The sequence below is a fragment of the Phalaenopsis equestris genome, unplaced genomic scaffold, assembly GCF_001263595.1.
Source record: "Phalaenopsis equestris unplaced genomic scaffold, ASM126359v1 Scaffold000364, whole genome shotgun sequence".
Classification (NCBI taxonomy): Eukaryota; Viridiplantae; Streptophyta; class Magnoliopsida; order Asparagales; family Orchidaceae; genus Phalaenopsis; species Phalaenopsis equestris.
Genome location: NW_018164806.1, coordinates 841,924 through 857,151, shown reverse-complemented (window position 1 = coordinate 857,151; position 15,228 = coordinate 841,924). Strand labels below are relative to the sequence as shown.

Here is a 15,228-nt window from a genome sequence, read left to right as displayed (position 1 = left end):
TTGTTCGTGAGCGTCTCGTGTTCGGCTTGCTTAGCAAACGAGCCGGGCACGAATACACTTTTTGAGCTCGAAATAGAAACGAGCCGAACACGAGTTGGGTCTGGGCTTGCTCGTGTTCGGCTCATTTACACCCCTAAATTCATAAATAAACGGTATGTTCATCCAAACTCATCATTGAGCCTTCTAGTGAAATTTTGAATTCAACTGATTTTACATTAAAAGATCAGGTGTAAAATTCTTTAAGATTATTGGTTAATATATTGGTAATTCCAAAAATAAATGAGTTTTACATAAATCATAATTTTAGCCAAAATACAATTAATCAATCCAATTTTGAGCTATATTAATTATAAGCACCCTTATGGCAGACAAATGCTGCTAATTCATCAATTATATTATTATATTATTAACCTCACCACCTTAACTAACAGGTACACATCAAGCATACTCTTTAAAATCTTGCTCAAAGTTTACATGCAGAAATGCAATTCATGGAAATGTGACACAACTTTAAGTACGTGCAAAAGAACTAATTCTGTGTTTTTTATTGTCACTTTTTCAATTTACTTTCACTCAAATAACAAAATTCCAACAAAAACCAAATGAATATACATCTAATCTAGCTTAAATTCTTTTGTGTCATTCTCTAATGGCAGATAATTTCCCAGTCTTGTACAGTTGACATAATCCTGAGGGGAATGCGGTGGTAATCCAGGTACTATCAGCCCGAACAGCCTCAACAGCCGTAGAGCCCATCCTTCGCTGTAATCCGACCCTTCAATAAATCCAATAAAAAATCCTCGAATGATCTCCCACATGGCATTAAAATATTTGGGAATCACAGTCAACAATGAGAAGTAGTTTTTATTTGGCTCTTCTTCCTCCACCTGCATCATAATATACAAAATATATAAACGATTCTCTCTGAAAACACAGGGCAATGTTAAAATGAATTCAATACTAGAACATTGGTTAAAGGATGCAGTAATCCAACCAAATTTCATTGCATTAAACAGCAGAAGTATGGATGGAAGTATTTAAAACATAAAACTGATCAAGAATCGTAGTATAAAACAAGCTAAATTAATACGAACAAACATGTTACAGGTTGGCCTTGATCTTGCTCAAACTTTGTTGGTTGCTGTGTTTAGATGGGTGCTTGCTCAAACTTTGTTGGTTGCTGTGTTTAGATGGACAGAGAACTGGCGGCATAATAGAGCTAGCAAATTGTGCTGATGCAAAAGCTTTGGGTAAGTGTGATATTAGAAGATTTGAGTTGCATTCATGTCGATTGGATTGGTTCGCTACATAGTTACATGATTTCTCAATCAAGCTAAAATCAGCCTATTATAGAAATTTTGTCGACTCTAAATTTTAGATTAACTTATTTTTTTCTATCCTTACATGACTACACAGAAAATTTTTGGTTTATATTAGAATTAAGGCCAGGTAAGACTTTGAAGTTAGCTTCCGCATATTTAAAACTGTTGGATTTAAGGTAAGCAAATTTAACTTGGATATTAGATATGTAAATATTATAAACTTTATAACTGACATAAATGTAAACTCCTAGACAACTTGATGACAGAAATTCAGCTTATTTACTTTCAAAGAAATTTGGACTAACTACTTAATCACAGTCAATTTCAACTTAATTTTCAATAACATAACCTAGAAAGAACATCTTGATGGAAATCTTCGTCTAGGAATAACTCTCTACTGAATTACAGTGATTCAACCATAATTTAGTCTCATTCTACGAACATAAACTCCTTATCCAGAAATCAATATTCGACAACAAGACTAAAATAATTGATCCGTAAATCCAATCCGATCGGGCTAAGTCTTGCCGACATTAAGACTATCAAAGGCTAACCAAAAATCCCGATTCAACACAGTCGAACGAGCAAGTCTTGTGAAACCAAGACCCACTGATTTCAGTTGACCGAATCATAAGGTTGTAGGATCATAATCTCTTACATATAAAATATCAAAAAAAATTATGTAGCACTCTCATTAAAACAAAGACAAATATGTAACTTCACATATTATACTCCCTCCTAAATAAATAGTGGAATCATTTTATTAGAAAGCTATTCGATAAAATTGGTTACTATTTATTATTGTGCAACTCTCTCTCTCTCTCTCTCTCATATCTTTGGATATATGATCCATAGACAAATCAGGGTCCAACAATTAGAAACTTTATAAAATACATAAATATAAACTCCTGGACAACTAGATTACAAAAACTCAGCTTAATTACACCAAATGTTTTCAACTAATTGGTTAATTATATTCCTCACAATCTGCTCCCGCATCTTATGGTTTGAATCAGTACACCATCCATTCATGTCTTTTATATCAAATATAACCAAATCAACCATGTAAATTTCAACAATCTAAACAGCTTAAACCAAAAAACCGTGCGATGCATGAACAAATAATGGCAAACTCACCTTTCCTCTATAGAAGCTATTATAATAGAGACATTTGCCGAAATGCTTGAACAGCAGCGTCGAATCATCGTAAGGCAACCTCGGCACCATATCATTACAGTAAACAAACCGGCTGTATCTCCGCCGTCCATTCGACTCCCCCAAATACTTCTCCGCAAAGTCCCCAAGCTTCTCATCCCCCACCCTCGGCTGCCCAAAAGTGTAAACCCCCTCCAGCCTCTCCAGCAACAAGTCCTCCTCGTGCAGCGCCAGCACCACCGGAAACAGAACCGCCAGAGCGCCGCCGAGGCTGTGCCCCGTCACGATGAACCGCGCGCTCTCATTTCGGCGGAGCGCGTCGCGAAGCTTCTCGCGGACGGCGTAGTAAGCGTAGGGCGGGTGATGGGGGGAGTGGGTGGGGAGGTCTTTGGGCAAGCCGGCCGTCTTCTGAAGGCCGAGGGCTTTGATGAAGCCGCCGTGGATCTTGCCGACTTGGGGGATTTCGTACCATGAGAAGTCGATGTCGGCGCACCATTGGGTGGCGTCGAAGGGTTCGGTGCCGCGGAAGGCGACGATGATGAGATCGCCGGAGCTGCTGGTTTTGTCGCACATCATGAAGGCTTGGGTGGAGAAATTCTCCGCGAAATCTGAAATATTATATATAATCTTTATTAATTTAAGCTTAAGATATATTTACTTTAAAAAGAATCAGATAAAATTTAAATTAAATTCATCTCAAAACAGAATGTGTTGGCATCATCCTGCTTTATATCAATAAAAAATGGACACGATATAATGAGTAAATTTTTCCTCATTAAATCTTTGTTTTGTTACTTGGAGAAGGTGCACATCATTATTCGTTAGATGTGCTGAAAGGTTAATCGATTATTCCAGCGTAGTAAACGCTTTACTATTTTATTTATTTGTTTTAAGGGGAGTCAAATCAGGCTCATAGGTCGGATTTAGTTCTGACTGGAAACTGAATCTACCCAAAATAACTTTATCTAAATCAGATCTCAAGATTTAATAGGTTAGAAAGTCGGACCTGAACACGACTTGTCTTCAACTCATCAACCCAAACCCAATCTGTAAAACTCATTTAACATAATGAATAACAACAATTTTAGTCAAAATCAGGTCAGATTTGGGTCAATTTCTAATCAACTTCGGGTCAAATTTTGTTTGGTAGCTTTATTTTGAGTTAATTTAGTATAGCCGGGTCTTTTTTGGATCAGCAGGTCAACCTAAATTGGGTATGAAAATTATTTTGGTAAACTTGAACAAGGGATTTTACCCTTCAAGTTTTGGTCTAGTTGTATGTTGGGTATGAAAATTATTTTGGTCAACCCTTTATTTACTATTTAATTATTTGTTTATCTTGGTATAAATAATGATATCAAAACAGAGATATTTATCTTTCTTTAATCAAGCAATGTATATATATATATATACCGCGTTACTTGTCTATGATTGTTATCTTTCAATTATTATAATATTCATTTGCGAAGTTGATTTCTAATCTTTATTACTGATTAGTAGTTTATAAAGTTTTTTTTTTTTCTTCTTTAATAAGTCGACAAAAAGGAAGAGGTCCGCATGAGCGCGCGCAGGCACAAAGAAATAGTTAAAGTTGAAGCTTTGGAGTTGATTTTTCATACATTAAAAAACCGAATTTTTATAATCGAAATAGTTATCTAATCTTTTAATATAACAATATTTATTTCTTATAAAAAAATTTAAAAACGATAAAATTGACTTTCCAAAAGTTGATTTTGACAATATCGTTTTTGGGATTTTTGGGTTTTTTTTTTTTTTTTTAAATTCGGACACAAGTTGAAAATGAGAAGAGCAAATTATTGTTATTATTATTGTTTTTGGGTTTTTTTTATTTTTAATTCGGACACAAGGTGAAAATGAGAAGAGCAAATTATTGTTATTATTATTGTTATTATAATAATTATTATTATTGATAGTTCACCAATTGATTTTTATTTTCCTACATAAATTTAAGGCAGAATATAAAACTCAAGATAATTTTTTAAGCAATAAATATTTAAACTTTAATTAGAAGTCATTGAGAAATCTGATTTGAGCAAACTTATAATTAAATTGAGCGCCTTGACAATATGAACTCAGCTCTATCAAAATAGATCGAATCCAAGACAAATCAAACCTATATCAAACCAATAAACCACTTTGGAAGCTTTTTGGGCATTTTTGGAAAATTAGACTAACTTCGAATATGAAGAGCCCATAGTCAAATCTTAATTACAACATCGTTAAGATACTCAAATGTTCATCAAACCCATCAAACATTTGTATGATTAAGTGAATTTCTTCTGGCTGTCCGATCAAAGTGGTTCAGATTCTTTCCTTAAATGCAACCAAAACTCTAAAAATAGAGTCATATTCTCTAATGTGAAAGGAAATAAAGCTTGGAGTCTAAAGAAAACTGAAACTTATAGAGAGAGAGTTGAAGTCCCGCATCATTCCTACTTCACTCATCATCGCCCTTTGCCACTCCGACAGTCGCCTCAGCTCTCTGATCAACTCATGCACCACCACCGCCCTCCGACCAACTCAGGTCGTCGTTGTTGTCACTGCTGCCTCCAGCCAACTCAGGTCGCGTTCCCCTCTGGCACCTCCTGCCTCTGTCGTCACCCACCATCAACCACCACCGGTCGTTGTCTACTAGTTGTGATGAAGAATTGTATGAAACAACCTAAGAAATGACACCATCAACTCAGACGCCATGCCAACCCCGAAGACAATGCATTGAAGCCATAACTATCACTCCTCCTCGCAAATGCTTATACCGCAGGGCTACAAGTACTTCCACACACCGACATTATAACTTGAGAAACTGTGTAACAATTTTTCTCCTGTGGGATAATATTTGTAATTGTAATCATTTACTCATAGTGAAATACCTCAACTGGGTCAGACCCCGTAGTTTTTTCCCTTTCCTGGTTTTCCATTAAAATAAATCTTCTGATTTTTCTACCAGTCATTTTCTATTATTTAAGTGTGTTGGGTTCTCGTGCAATGCTAAGACTTGAATTAACCACTCTACCAAACGGCAGACCCACATAAGGTTCAAGGGGACAATTGCCCCCTCTCAAATTCAAACTTTTATTCATATAAAAGGTCAATTTGGTCTTCTACCTCTCATAAATTATCACTTTATCCTTTATTAACCTAGACCCTTTCATGTTGAGTTTAAGATGTAGTCTCCTCTTAAGAAAAGACTGGTTCTACCTTAATTTCTCTTGTACGTATCAGCTTGACACTTACCGTTTAATTTTGATTTTGTTACATCCGTCGCGCACTATCAATGCCTGCTAAACACACGTATTTGGTTAATATCAAATCTTATTTACACATAAAATAAACATTATACACAAGAGGAGATCATGATTTACGACATCTTCTAAGAATTTATATAATATTCATGAAAAGAGTAAAGATTTAATAATTAGGGAGGATGTAAATAAAAAACAATATAGACATAAATTTATTTATAATAAGACTAAGTAAATTGGGGATTTTACACTCATGACCCAATTCCTATATCTTGACATATTTAACACCTAAACTTAAATTCTCGCATTCATGCCACCTATATTATTATACGAAATAAAAAATATTATTATTTTGACTTCAGAAAAGTGACACATAATTTTCCACAATCCTCCCAAACCTTACTTTGGACATCTAAGACATTTTTTTTGCTATTATATTATGTTTTCAAATTTTTAAAAATAATTAAAATGAATGAAAAATATCTTTGTTTGTCATGTTTTGTTTTAAAAACTATTAATTTTTTTTTACATGTAATAACTTTATTTTTATCAATCAAATTTGAAAGAACACGCCACCGTCGTCTTCCGGTGCCAGACTGTGTCCATCTTATAGAGCAAAAGCGAAACGGCAGCAAGATTGCGAGAGGCTTATGCCTTTTTCAATCCAATCTTATACGTGAAGAAGGCTTCACAAAATAAGACGATATAATTTGTTGCATTGATTGGATTTATTTGCTCATTCCAACACATTCTAAGCTGCATATCCATCCAAAAATCTCAAGCTTTTGGGATATTTAGGTAGGTCAGGGGCCAACGGAGGTACAGCCCAAAATGGCAATGGTCTAATCTACAATTTGAATTTTTTTAATATGTTGCAAAAAAGTATAAAGAATTATCAAAATGACGTTTGCTAATTTTGTTTATAGCAAATTTTGAGTGTTATTCATGTAATACCTCTTTTTTTTTTTTCTCCAATTCATTAAAAGAAAAGGAAGTATTGGGGAAAATATTTGATTGAATTCTCATTGAAAATCTTTTGTATTAATTTTTAGGGGCATTTACATACATAGCAACCATTTCTCATAGATTTAGCTATCCCACACCCAATCTTTAATATTTACGAGTATCATATGAAAAATAACACTAGTTATCACCTTTTATTATTCAAATGTATCTTTTCATTCATAGATAAATTATTATCCGTGTAAAAAAGAAACTTTATAGGTAAATCCATAAGAATTGTGTGCTACCGATGTAACTATGTTGAGATGATTTACATGCATTCGACTCAATTCTTATGTATTTACATATTTAACACCGAAACTTCAATTTTTAAATGCTTACCAGCTTATCTACCCATGAAGATGTCCATTTAGGTATTGTTTTTTATGTAATATGAAAGTTTGGGTAAAACGAATGTATAATATAAAATTTAAGTGTTATATATATATATATATATATATAGCTGTAAACTTCTAATGTTATTAAGTTTGAATGATGGGTATTCATCCAGTTTTCTAGTTAGCTCCATCTAAATGGTGAAATTTATTAATTTTATAAAACATGTTCTATATGTTGCAACAAGATTGGGCACAAAAATGGGCCTAATCGGCTAATTTAGTTAAATGAGAGGTTATGTGTCTTATTGAAGTCATATTTATAATTTGCTCACTTTTGCAGGCACATTCAAAAAACTTACCATTCCAGCAATTGTAGTAGGCCAAGAACTCCATCTGCAATTCAAAGATGCTAAATCTATTATTTCCGGGGAAACCAGTATCTAATTTTGAAATATTATTAAACGAATATTTTCGACATTGATGCTGCATATGCACTTTGCACCAGCTTTATGTATAAGAAATTTTACATTTTACATGCCTCAAAATTTTTATGTGTTTACATATCTGACACCCAAAATTTGATATTTATACTGACACCTTGGTATCATAAACCCATACATGAAAAAATGTATTTCACTTTTAAAATATAATGATCACGATTGATATGCCATTAACAAATTTTCATCATCCTGCAGGGACCTTGAGGCGTGTCACTCATCTCGATGTAATTCCTTTTACAAGAAACGTTCAAATCTCAATTAAAAATCAACCATAAACAAATTTTCATCATCCTGCAGGGACCTTGAGGCATGTCACTCATCTCGATGTAATTCTTTTTACAAGAAACGTTCAAATCTCAATTAAAAATCATCACGAATTTTGATTTTAGCAACTTTATAGTCAAATTGACCAACTCGATGAGATGAACACAATGATAGTAAAGTTTGTCCAATCCATGTCACATCAAGCCCTGATTGAGCTATTAAATTAATTTTGGAAGCTTCTGGTGCATGATTCTATGGTCAAACGAATTCCAAATCCGATAGGTTTATAGTCAAATTTAGCATCTCGATGAGACAAATCCAATGAGTTCAAAGATCATTTAATTCTAATATCATTAATTTGAAAAATCATTCAATTCTGACATCATTAATACACTCACATGTCCACATAACGCCATCCGATAAAAGGTTGGATCTTCTGATGGAGTGGTCCGGATTCATTTCTTATTTATCAGGTAGCATTGTCTAGACTCTATAAATAAAGCCCTACCCACTTTATGAAAAAGGACTAAGACCTGAGTTTGGAGGAGTTTCGAGAAGAGAAGGAGCTGAACTCCAGTGTTCTGTTTTAAAGATCTAACAAATGCTTTCTGCACCTGCCATTTCCAACCACCGCCGACATCTGATGCCAGTCACCGTCAACCACCTCTGACCACCCTCTACTTAATGCAATGAAGTATTCTGCGTAGTAGCAATCAATGTTGCAGACTAATTGAGCACATCGTAGAATAATGACCGAAGCTGCTGAGTAACTAAGTATCTTGTTTAACAACGACCAATGATACAGAGCAATGAAGCACCTTGTTAAACAACGACCAACGATGCAGAGCAATAAAGTGTTGAGCAAAGTAGTGATTAACATTGCAAAGTAAAAAAGGACAGTGTGGAGTAGCTGCCAACAATGTGAAGCAACGAAGCATTCTATTGAGCAGTGTGTCGTTCTGAAAGAGCACTTCGAAGAAGATTTACCAAAGTTCTGACAACTGCAAATGCTTTCATTCACCGTGCAACGAGTTCCCTTGTATACGAAACAGTAAATGTGTGACTCTTTCATGCCTATGGGAGAAAATGTATGTACATGCACTCATCAAGTTATGGTTGATTATTTCTCAGGCTTCGTGTTTTTTTTTTCTTTTCCAGTTTTTCCACCTTAAAATTTTTATTGTTTCCGTCTGTCGCCTTAATTATCTAAGTATAAGTTGGACTTTTGTGCAACACTAATATGATAAATAATCACTCTACCGCCACGATACTTCAAGCACACATCCACTTAGAGTTGTCTATGGGGAACTAAGACCCGTTTAGCACAGTCCTCATGTCTGAGATATCAAACTCCCGCTTCATTTTACAATAATATATATCATCCAACTAGCGAAGAAATATCCTTTTGTACCTCTTAAAGATATTTTGTTTGCATTCTTCAATGTGGGGGGCAATCTTCGTTACAATTTTGAAAGACCATTCACATTAACATCCTGAGCACGATTGTGATGTAGTCTTCTTGTATCTTATTCAAACACAAAGTCTATGAAAACTGCTTATACTTTGAGAGGGCAACAATCACTACAGTCTCGAAAGATCATTCATGTTAACATCTCGAGCACGATTGTGATAGAGTAGTTATCAAGTCTTTGAGAATTGTTTCGAGCACTCTCACTGTGTTGGAGTTCCTCTTCAACTGGATCAAAAAGTTGATCACTTCAAGGTTTGATACTGAGGCAACACACTTTGAAGAGAGTGTACCAAAGTTACAACAAATACAACCAATTTCAATCGTTTTGCAACAAGCCTCCCTGCATACGAACATAATAAGTACTTGATCCTTTCCCACTTGTTTGACAAGGGCTTGTACTTATGCTCCTCAAGCTATTGTGGTGTATCATTTTTTGATTGGGCTATGCCCCGTGATTTTTTCTTTCTCCGAGTTTTCCATTTAAAAAAATTTTAGTGTCTCTACCCATCTCTTTTAATTAATTGTGTGCGCGTTGGATTCTCATACAAAGCTAAAACGCTAAATAATCACTCTTCTATCACGAATCTTTTAGCACACATCAATAATATTTTTTATGTGTTGTTAAGGATTTGAGTAATATACCTATAGAGGCGGAATCATGTTATGTCTAGGGTGAGCAATTGACCTCCTCAGAAATTACAATTTCCTTCTATAAATAGCAAAACTTATTAATTTTTTTTCACATAATTTAGACAATTTAATCATTTTTCTCTCTTTCAATTTATTTTTCCTTCCCAAAAACTTAAAAAAATTGAACATTTAATAATTTAGCTCACCATAAAAAATAATTCTTATTCCGCCCCTGATACCAAACATGTGTAAATAAGAATGTTTAGGTGTTTGATATGTAAATATAATAAAAAAATTGTAAATAAATTATATACTATGAATGAAAAATTTAAATTGACCAAATTACCTTCCATTTATCTTTCACGGTGCTTTCAATGAAGAGCTGGTTCTCGTAAGAAAGTTTGGAAGCCATCACAGCAAGCGCTGCTTGGTATCGGGGGTCGCTATTCCCAATAGCCTTATCCAGCTGCAGCCTTGTATCAATCAGTCCAATGGCGGACTTGTATGAATCGGATCCCTTCACTGGCATTCGGACTTCGCCTAATTAAACAACAGAAGCGCCAAATCACTACCCATATATAATCACATTGCATGGTACACTTACATTCAAAATACTTTTGGGTTATGAACCTAGCCTTCAAAATATATATATATATATATATATAAGCAAAAGATATATTTATATAACACAAGTTTGCAATGATCCAATTGCAGAGAAGTTTCTAAATAGCATTATCCAGAATGAGGAAGAAGCGAAGAAGCATATAAAAGCTATCGTGTTTATCTACATCAAGTAGGATTCACTGTTCGGAATGATCATACTACCTATTGGTCGAACTCCAAGAAACTCAAGATCAAAGATTATATTTGTGGAAAAGTTGGCTACAAGAAAGAGCCTAACAGCACAGTTAAATTCAGAAAAGCAGACACGAGAACCGACTGTAAGACCATTGTTCGATTTGTTGTTGATGTCGATGGCAATTGGACAGTGACGAAATTCATTGAAAATCACAATCATCCTTTTGCCGAAAAGTTGTGATAAGTATCTTCTTCGTTCCAGCAGAAGAATAAGTGAGCTGAAGGCAGATGTGTTGAGATCAATGTCAGGGGTCGGAGCAACACATGCATACAATTTCATAGCCATGGAGGTTGGTGGTGTGGAGAATTTGTAATGCACTAAGAGATATGCATTTAATTTCATCCAAAGAAAGAAGACAAGGAATTGAACAGGGAGATGTCAATGCTCTAATATAATCGATGTTTTGAAAACGCATCTGGACTGTTTGGGTAAATTGCATTTTGGCAGCTTAAAGCAGTATTTTCACACCGTGCGGTGGTAGCTTTCTGGCAGCGGCCTAACTTTTCCAAATAAAATATATAATTCTGATAGCCACCGCATCTAAATTATCACCAGATTATTTTTAATCAGCATATCAGCAATGACGTTTTGAAAACGCATCTGGATTGTTTGGGTAAATTGCATTTTGGCAGCTTAAAGCAACATTTTCAGACCGTGCGGTGGTAGCTTTTTGGCAGCGGCCTAACTTTTCCAAAAAAATATAAAATTTTAATAGCCACCGCATCTAACTTATCACCAGATTATTTTTAATCAGCATATCAGCAAATTATTCAATAAGTTGCAACTGCCTCAAACAGACTATATGTTTAGGGCATGAAAAGATTCAGGTAATCTTTCGCGTAATTAGTTTTCCATACATAATATTTTTTCAAGAATATAAAAAGTTCATATACTATAACAAAAGAAAAAATATTTAAATTTTTATTCAATAACAAAAAGAACAATATAAATGTTATTTTTAAGTTATAATGTACTTTAAAATATAAATTTTAAAAAATATAATAATGAAATAGGTTTATGATAGTCAGAATCCAAATCCCGAAAAGGAGTGACACTCTTTGTCCAACCACCGATTAGAGGATCATTCTTTCTTTCTTTCTTTTGTTTATTTTATTTCATTTTCTTTTGTTTACATTTACATTTGAAATAAAACATTTTTGATATGTTGGAAATAATTTTGTTCTAAATAATATTCAAAATAACTATTTTTTTAATATTTTTAAAAGTAAGTTGATTTATTTTTAAAAAACAAAAAAAATGATTTCAAACAATTTCTAAATTAATTCATACCAAATTTGCAAGTTTTGTATATAAATAGTAAAATTTAATTTTTTTTTTAATATAATTCAAGCAATCTACCCAATATTTCAAAAATTAGACATGCTTGTTCCACAATGAACCCAACCAAAATTGCATGCCAATGTTATTCTATAATGAAAAATACTAATCTTAATAAGGGGCAATTACATACAGATCACCCAAAACTACATATTTATAAATCAACCACCGTCTTTCATTTATTTTTTAAATTCTCGCTCAAATATCAAAATTTATGCTAACCCATATTTTTCAATTTTGCCAAATTTTAATAGTTTGATCGTGACACACATAACATAATAGTTTAAGAATATCAATATTTCATTTCGGATGATTTTTTTGCAATTATTCCTAATAATAATAAAAGCTGCAGAAATCATTTTCCTCATTAAAAATAGAAATTGTAATGATAACGTGCGTCCCACAAATACTATCCCAAAAAGGGAAAAAAAATGGCTCAGATATTCTAAGCAATCTTCCTATATAGAAATTGCATATAATTTTATCATCTTACATTTAAATCATTGTAATATAAACTTCGATTGACTATCAATGAATGAACTGCACGCTTCTCATAATAAATTAAGTAATTTTGCAGTCCAATATAACCCATTCTTATCATAACATTTGCTATATATTTTTTCATGTCAAAATACAATAATTTCCTTACTCTCAAATAAATATAGTAAAAAAAAAAATCATTAAAAAAATACCAAAAATAGTTAAATCGGATATTTTAGATTAGGATCAGGATCCAGTCCAATTATTATAATAAACTAGATCTTTTAGCAATAAATCAGATCATTAATAAGACTATTAAAGAATTTCACCCTCTAATTATTATTTCAATTAAAGAAATTTGAATCTCGTACATTAATTAAATATTGGGAAGGGGCATAATTTTATATGTTTACATATGTAACATCCAAAATTATTCTGATATTTATAGCATTTAGATCGTTTAAATCACAGCAAAAATATTATTATTTTAATTTTAAAAAAAATAAAATACGCATAATTAAGGGGGTCCGTGTAGGTAAGAAATAAAATACGCATAATTATGGATATATAATATATATAATATACAGTCGCTTTAATTTCTTCTTTAAAAAATTTTCATACTTTTCGACAAAAAATCCCTGTTTTCCATCTCCTGAAAAATATATAAAAAAAAATTGTTCATTTCTTGTGCTTATTTACTAATGCTATCAAAAAGGATGATCTTTAATAACTACAAAGAATTGGGCATGGCAAATTTCAATTTTTATTAACTTATCCGGCAAAAAACTGATGGAGAAATTACCTCTGATAAAATTAGCGAGGAGATGGAACAATCCGCCGCCATTATCGTCAACCAAATTTCCCCAGAAGCCAACGGCCGATCCCACCCGAGACATAGGAGAGCTTAAAAGGAGCAGACTTCTCTGCAGAAGAAGGGAGATGAAGATGTCCCATTTCCGCCTTATTCCGGCGATCTTCTTCCCCGGCGGCCCGAACACACACCCACTCTCGTCCACGTTTCCCGAATACAGGACATGGATGAGATCGAGAAGGCCGGCCTTGTCCGGCTTCAGCACTAAGTAATCAGTGAAGTAGCCGGTGCTGTCTGCCATGAAGAGATCTGATCAAGAGCTTGTGTGGAAGAAAAACTACAGAGAAAGGGAGACGAAGAGATGGAATCCGAGGGAGTGAACAGGTTGTGGAGTATTAAATTAGGGATGTTGTGGAGTTAGCGAACGACTAACGCCAGCGGTTAAGATTTAACCAGATGTTTATCCTTAATTTTGAGAACTTAAATTTAATATGGTAAGTTCTGTGGTTGACTCCTCAAGTCTGCCTATAAATTAAGAACACGTAATTCGCTAAGGATTATCTGAGTTACGATGGAGAAAGACCAGCACATATTTAGACGGTTTTTGGTAGCATATAATTAACAGTAATTCGTAATTAATTTAACTTAAATCCAATCATATATAAAAAGATTAAAATTGAATCCAACATTATGTTAAATCAAATTTTCACGCAATTTGTTTTTTTTATTCTCGTGTTTCATCTCTTTTACAATGAAAATTAGGATTTGGTAAAATTGATTGCGAGTCGGATTAATAAGAGCAAATTTACTGATAGTTTTCTCACAAAGCTCTTTGACATTCTCGTGTTTCATCTCTTTTAAAATGAAAATTAGGATTTGGTAAAACTGATTGCGAGTCGGATTAATAAGAGTCTAAATTTACTGATAGTTTTCTCACAAAGCTCTTTGACGTGACAGTTCTCTTCGCCTCTGGCTTTCTTCTCCATTATCGATGGTGTCTTCTGCTCCTTGGGTCTTTGCGGCTCTCTTGTGGAAACAATAAGCTAGGGTTACTAAATAGCTTGATATATTGGTTGTATACTACTTGTATTATGTATTAAAATGATAATTGCATCCTCTGATGTATTTACTAGTTTGCCACTCTATTGTTTATAAAATCAAACTTATGTAATTGTTTTATTAAGATGAAATATATATGAGAGTTAGCTTCCATGTTATTCCTCTGAGCTTTTTCTTCTTCTTCTTCTTCTTCTCTATTCTGTGAGTTCATTCTTGGTATCAGTGTATTGCTCGGTTAAAGGCTCCAAGATCCACAGACTCCTCTTCTTCAGCTTCTCCAATTTTCACCATCTCATCATAAGACTCTCTAATCAGGATGAAGGATATGCATATGACCTCTCCATTAAAGTAACTGATGCAAAATATCAGTACCATGGCAAACAATCTGTAGTATTTCAAAAATTACATTGTATGGAAGGTTCAGGTACAAAAAATCTTTCTTGCAAATGGCTCTGGATTATTTCTTGATCCAAATTTCTCTCTCTCACCTCAAGAACAACAAGATTCCAATAGCACAACTATTGAAAGCCCTGATTATGTCTTGAGGAAGTTAAACGATCAAAATCTTGTTGTTGCACTCTTCTCCATTATTTCCCCTCTTTTCTACCATACATCATTCATCTTACTAATACATCTAGCATATGGACAATTTTAGAAAAATGATTCCAATATGCTAATTGGTCTAGAGTTATTCAATTAAAACATGATTACATAATCTTTGCATGGGATCCCAAAC

At 33.6% G+C, this 15,228-nt stretch overlaps 1 protein-coding gene across 1 annotated transcript; it reads right to left on the bottom strand.

Moving 5' to 3' along the window:
• Positions 1–509: 509 nt before the first annotated feature.
• LOC110026337 lies at positions 510–13,867 on the bottom strand. Its single transcript, XM_020727230.1, has 5 exons — positions 13,425–13,867; positions 10,292–10,485; positions 7,440–7,473; positions 2,460–3,085; positions 510–887 (listed from the first exon to the last, which is right to left on the bottom strand). Exons 1-5 carry the CDS (start codon positions 13,732–13,734, stop codon positions 615–617), a joined length of 1,437 nt encoding a protein of 478 aa, XP_020582889.1. The 5' UTR covers positions 13,735–13,867; the 3' UTR covers positions 510–614.
• Positions 13,868–15,228: the final 1,361 nt, after the last annotated feature.